The sequence below is a fragment of the Gymnoscopelus braueri genome (assembly GCF_963280865.1).
Source record: "Gymnoscopelus braueri genome assembly, chromosome: 12".
Taxonomy (NCBI): Eukaryota; Metazoa; Chordata; class Actinopteri; order Myctophiformes; family Myctophidae; genus Gymnoscopelus; species Gymnoscopelus braueri.
In genome coordinates this window covers 30,122,060-30,128,601 of record NC_137614.1, presented here as the reverse complement: position 1 = coordinate 30,128,601, position 6,542 = coordinate 30,122,060, and the positions used below count along the sequence as shown (strand labels likewise).

The following is a 6,542-nucleotide window of genomic DNA, read 5'->3' as shown; positions in this document are numbered from 1 at the left end:
TTTGGGGAATAAAATATTTGTTGAAAAAGGTGAAAAAATGTGAAAAATTTGAAAGAAATCGCGGGACACATGTGAAAAAAAATCGTCCCCCGCCCCCCCTGGCATAAATGACTTCCAGCGTCCCTGATCCACAGGTAGGTCCAAGGAAGAGCAAAAGTTTAAGACCAGCCTGAAAACAGCCTTGTTTAGCAGTCTGACGGGGGAGCGTAACGGATGGAAGCCGTTCATGAACCTGGTGGTGTTGCTCTTGATACTGTGGTAGGCCTCCTTACCCGGCCGCCGTCGTTGCATATCAGTTGTTGTGGACAAGAATATTTTATGATTATGTTGAATTTGTAGGCCTATTGACAATTATAATGCATTCATTGGTTTCACTGTAAATGCATTTTAGAAATTAAAAACATTATTAAGTGTTAGGTGGCAGATGATACTGTATACTGTATGCTTGCGTACTCAGTATCAGCAGCACTGTGTTGTGGCAGACATACAGTAGCATGTCCATTATGATAACTGTGGATGGCAGTGTCCTCTAGTGGTTTAAGATATTATTTCATATTACTTCGATTATGCTGGTAAAGCTGCTTTTTCTGTTCGCCACCTTCCTTTCCCTTCATCATTTGCACTATGTCACATGGGGTCTGCTATGGGGCAGGCATGTAACCATTGCACTTATTGCCAATTAGTTGAGAATCACAAGTCAGTTGATAGGAGAAGGAAATACTACCACTCCTCAGTCCACAATGATGCGATCCTCCTCCTGCCTGGATGTCTGCGTAACAATTACCATAATGCTGATGTTCGGAAGGATCTATTTCCCACACCTCCAAGACTAGGTTAATGTGGGTGTTGACATTACCAAAGTTATAGGTTATATACCAAAGTGGATCATGAGAGCTGATCATATGGGTTTGATACCGTGTACCTCCATGGATAGCCTTTACGTATATCTCTGGTTGAAACCACCAGTCCCCATGGATATTGTAGCCCCTCTCCACTACAACTGTGAGATGACCCCTCCCAGCCAATAGGGGGCAGCAGTCAGGAGAGAGGTTTGGCTTTGGGGTACATATCTGTGGATCATTTTTTTCAATGCCATTTTCAATTACATACTCACTAATGGCTGTTTGCAGGTTGGACCTAATATTTGGGTCTGCGACCAACTCGTGCAGAGGTGACATGGTGAAAGACAATATGTCAGGCAACTTTTTAAGGCTGTTCTTCCATTTTGTAAAGCCGTCAGAGTCCTCTGTCGTCAGAGAAAACGCTCCGCTCCAGCCGTTTCCTCCAACCACCTCAGTCATATGATTCAGAAAACCCTTTTCGTAATTTGTCACAGTGTCGCGGTTGTTGACAACCTTTGTACATGCCTCACTAGTCATATTGAGGGCCAGGTTTGCGAACCCCAGCCCCACCTTGATCCCCATGCTCATGCATTTCTCCACCTGACCTGCAGTGACAGTATTCAGGGTGGCCAGACAAGTGCGCATGGTCGTTACTTTGTTCAGTCGACCCCCCAGGTCCACCAGCCGAATGTAGTGCGTCCCGTAGATGTCAATAAAGCGCCGGTATGGCGCGGTGGTGTTGGCCGTGTACTCCAGTGGAAGAGACTGGATTTCTCGCTGGAACTCCCCTGACAGAGGATATCTGTTGGACACTCGAAATCTACAGCATGAAGGAGAAGGATGGCATATTTAGCTTGAATTATGGTATGGTTAGTTGTTAGTTGTTGTACAGTTTGTGTCCTCATAACAAGTGTTCTGACGCCTTAATGGTAAACGTATTCATTGAGCACCACAACTACTAAATAACAAATAAAGAAATATAGCTGCAAGCAGCAATAAGCGGGTTCGAGGGAGAGGGAGAGGGAGAGAGGGAGAGAGGGAGGGAGAGAGGGAGAGGGAGAGGGAGAGGGAGAGGGAGAGGGAGGGAGAGAGAGAGAGGCAGTGTGAGAGAGAGAGAGAGAGGCAGTGAGAGAGAGAGAGAGGCAGTGAGAGAGAGAGAGAGAGGCAGTGAGAGAGAGAGAGAGAGGCAGTGAGAGAGAGAGAGAGAGAGAGGCAGTGAGAGAGAGAGAGAGATGCAGTGAGAGAGAGAGAGAGAGAGAGAGAGAGAGAGAGAGAGAGAGAGAGAGAGAGAGATAGAGATGCAGGCAGAGAGAGAGAGAAGAAGTGAACATGCATAACAAAGTCATGATTTTTGTTCAGTAAATTATATTTGGACTGGTTAAATTGGGGTTTGAACCAGGGACCTACAGACTGGCAGGCAGACAAAGTATTGACTGAGCCATTGGATATACGGAACTGGATTTCATGTGTGGTAACTTATCATACAGCATGGATTGCTTATTATATATATACAAGCTCATAACGCGTCACATTGTAGATCGGCTATATGTGGTTACTGTAGGTGTTGTATTAATAATTACATCTGCAAAGTAACAATAACTAAAGCTGTCATATGCTGTAATTGGCAGCATATGACAGGCATTTGGCATTGGGCGCTTAAAGTTAAATATTTGAAAAACTACACATTATTTCAAAGAAAGAGCCACCAGGCCACTAATGAGTTGTGACAGGTGTGATTGGTGATGAGTGACAGGAGGTGAGAGGGGTGGATCCAATCCATGGGAATAGGGGGAAGTTTGCTGACTAGATGACTCTTTTCTACACCCACCCTCACTAACCTTAACCTCAGTAAAACAACGACCTAACCTCAAGAAACACTATTTGTAAAACTAAGAATTCCAAATGATGATCACCTCAACACATTGTTGGGGACAGGGATCAAACCAGTGACCTATGGATTCACAGGCTGCCTCTCTTCTCATTGAGCTAGAGATATGGCCTCCTTGACAGTGTCTGTTGATATCTATAGCTTTTTCCGTCCGTTATGAACCAAGCCTCTGTTTCGTTAACTACTCTAGATCACTGGTTCACAAAACATTTACCAATAAAGATTGTTTTTGTCTCCTCGGAATGGAAACTAGTGAAAATAGTCGATCTACAAGCTCACAACGCGTTGCTATCTGAAAAGTTGTGAGATTGTAGATCGGCTATTTTCACAAGAAAGTATGTCATACATAAAAAACAACTACTCTCAAAAAAGCAATTCATGTTATTTTTTAAAATTGCACATGTCTGAATTAACAGGGTCATGTTTTGTACAATGCAATTTAAATGTAAACTGTAATGAGTGGGATTTGAACCGGGGACCTTCGGAACATGAGGCTAAGACTTTACTGATCGAGCTATTCAATCCACAGCCTTGGTGAGTGACAAAGGAGAATCCAACAAAACAAAACAAAAGGGGGAATGAAGTACGTCATACATTGAAAATAACTACTCTCAAATAAGCGTTTCATGTTACATTTAACAATTGCACATTTATTCATTGATTTTTTTTGTCTCCTCGGAATGGAAACTAGTGAAAATAGTCGATCTACAAGCTCACAACGCGTTGCTATCTGAAAAGTTGTGAGATTGTAGATCGGCTATTTTCACAAGAAAGTATGTCATACATAAAAAACAACTACTCTAAAAAAAAGCATTTCATGTTATTTTTAGAAAATTGCACATGTCTGAATTAACAGGGTCATGTTCTGTACAATGTAATTTAAATGTAACCTACTTTGAGTGGGGTTTGAACCGGGGACCTTCGGAACAAGAGGCTAAGACTTTACTGACTGAGCTATTCAATCCACAGACTTAGTCAGTGAGAAAGGAGAATCCAACAAAACAAAAGGGGGAATGAAGTACGTCATACATTGAAAATAACTACTCTCAAATGAGCATTTCACGTTATCTTTAACAATTGCACATGTATTCATTGATACAGTCATGTTGTGTGCAATGCAATTATAATGAAGTCTGTATGAGGTGGAACTCGAACCAGCGACCCTGTGGTTTCAAGGCAGATGATTAAGCAATCAAGCCATTGGACCAACAGACCCGAAGTGGTGAAAAAGGAGATCAGACATTTGACACAGTTTCACGCAAATTGCTCAGAAATCCTTGGTTTAAATGTTTTTCAAACTGCTCAATATGGCGTAAAATCTGAGGGCGGAGCTTACTGGTCAAAGTGATAGATGTGTTCCTCATGAGTCAAGGCACATGTGTAAGCCAGTTTCACGACTGTCGGCCAAACGAGGCATGACTTTTGCCTGTTTAAAGTTTGCATGTTAAAAAAATAGCGCCCCCCTTTGACCAATTGGAGTAAGATTGGTTTCAGTGATACTTGGAATGACCCTCTACATTATTGCAAAGTTTCAAACAAATGTGAGTCTGTATGTATGTGTTAGGGGCAGACGAAAAATGTTCATAAAACTGCAATATTCATTGGCTCATAAAAGCTTAACGTTTTCACTTCCGCTTGCTCACGTCTGTCGGTATAGGTCCAAAGTTCATGTGTAAAAAGTTTTGTGCAGATTGCTCAAAAATCCCAGGATGCTATAGATTTTTACTGCTTTTCATATAATTCGAAATTATGGGAGATCTAAAGGTCAGAGGTCAAAAGTCAGACCACGGAAGTTGTTAGGCATGAGGAGACGCATGTGTGTATCGAGGTTTAATGGCTGTGGTTCAAACAGGGCATGAGCTGTACCTGTTCAAAGTTGGCATTTTCAATTGAGTGCTATAGCGCCACCCTTTGGCCAATGGTTGTGAGTTTCGGGCCTTGGTCGTTTGGCATTGCCCTCTACCATATTGCCGAGTTTCGTAAAAAGTGACCACACGGTTAGGCCAGAACTGCAAAAACTGCGGAATAATCAATAATAGTGAAAGTGTAGAGATGCAATAAGGCTTCGAGCCTGATAGGCCTCGAACCCTTAATTAAATACATAAATAAGTATTCAGTGCAATAAGAGCTTTTTGTCCAGCTGTGTTATCCATTTTAACCACACAAACCCTATTTTAGCCTATTATGTCATAATACGCAAAGATAGGTGAACGTCAGTTAAAATTGCAGATCTATAAACTCTCAACACGTCACGTTGCAATGCCTTGTGAGAAAAGAAGGGGGCCAAGGAGACCCCTGGGGGACCCTGGTCAAGAAAGTACATAGGATTTAAGTGATTCAAGATGTTGATGATCTTGGATCAGCCCTAATGACTTTAGATATAACAAGCAAAGAGCAAAAACCATGATCTGACCTGTAGTGAATGCAGGAGAACTGGTTGACGTTGACTGAAGATTTGTCTGACTGGAAAGAAGAGGATGCAAAGCTATGCACCTTAGACTTACTGCCCGCCATCTGCACACCCACTTTGTCCCCCAGGCCTAGCCCGATACCCCAGTCATTCCGTATCACAGAACTGGAACTCTCCACCACAGAGGTAACCGATGAAAAGGCAGAGGTCTGAATCACTCTCATGCATTGGTTCTGAGGGCGCCAGTCTGCCATGTAGTAAGGCAGCTTCTGCAACTGGCCGCCCATCAGAGGATTAGTACAAATCCTGCAGGAGTTTGTTGGGTTCAGGTAGTTGTAGACGTCAAACACATAAGCACCTTTACGCTCCAGCTTCACCACGTCGTAGCCCTCTCCCGCTCGTTCGTACCCCGGTACGAACGGGAGAGTGTGACATTGTTCCAGGGTACCTGTGCGGCACGTGAGAGCTCCATCGAGGTTAGAAACGATCAGGAGACCCAGGAGCATCAGGTAGTGACACATGACTGTAGTCACCATTGTCTTTTGCCTCCAGCAGTCTACGAGGTCTCACTAAAAGAAAGCACCTGTTACTTTACTACAAAATGCGCTGATGTATTAGCCTTAGGCTGGTCATTGCAGGCTACTACTGAAAACCATTTTGTGTGTAGTTATTAATACAAATGTAGTCTGCATGATATGTTGGATTGACTAATACAGTATATCGGGCCGGTGTTATATTTGTGTTTGTTTCAAAATAGTTATGCACATTGTTAGTAAAACATTTTATTATCTGTTATAATTCCAAAAACTATAACTGATAATATTATTAAAAGATTTATTGTGCGCAGACAATGAATCAGATGCCTTTTACGGTACAAAGTTCACTACATTAATTATGGATATTTAAATTTTTGAGAGAAAAAATAAATCTGCTTTCCTGTTCTCCATAATATAGGAATCAGTATCAGACTTCCAGACCAGACTACCTCAATTTACATGCATTTGAATGCTTAATCATCAAATACAAATGCACACCTATTTGATTATCAAGTATCAAAGAATTAATCCCAATTCTTCAAGTGACAAGATAAACGGTTCATACTCACTGTGTGGCTCTTTGTCCGGACTGTAGGTCCTGGTGAAAGCAGTTAACTGGGTGTTTTCCTCTTTATCATGACTGAAGGGTAATGTTCTGTGAGATAAGCTATGTAAGCTGACATTCAGTGATACTAGATGCTTTGGTCTTTGGTCTATTCATTTTGGCATCAGAGCAGCTTTCCCTTGGCCAGCGATTCTGAAGCATGAAGTTGGATGGATGAATGAATGGGTTATGATATATTAGCACTAATAGCACATACTATAGAAACATATAACAACCCAGATCTTTTTTTATCTCAGTTCTT

At 42.1% G+C, this 6,542-nt stretch overlaps 1 protein-coding gene across 1 annotated transcript; it reads right to left on the bottom strand.

Moving 5' to 3' along the window:
• Positions 1-730: 730 nt before the first annotated feature.
• On the bottom strand, positions 731-5,676 carry LOC308096474 (perforin-1-like; the record flags this gene model as incomplete). Its single annotated transcript, XM_080443894.1, has 3 exons — positions 731-769; positions 1,413-1,662; positions 5,144-5,676. The coding sequence occupies 3 exons, from the start codon at positions 5,674-5,676 to the stop codon at positions 731-733; spliced, it is 822 nt and encodes a 273-aa protein (XP_080300020.1).
• Between the last annotated feature and the right edge of the window lie 866 nt (positions 5,677-6,542).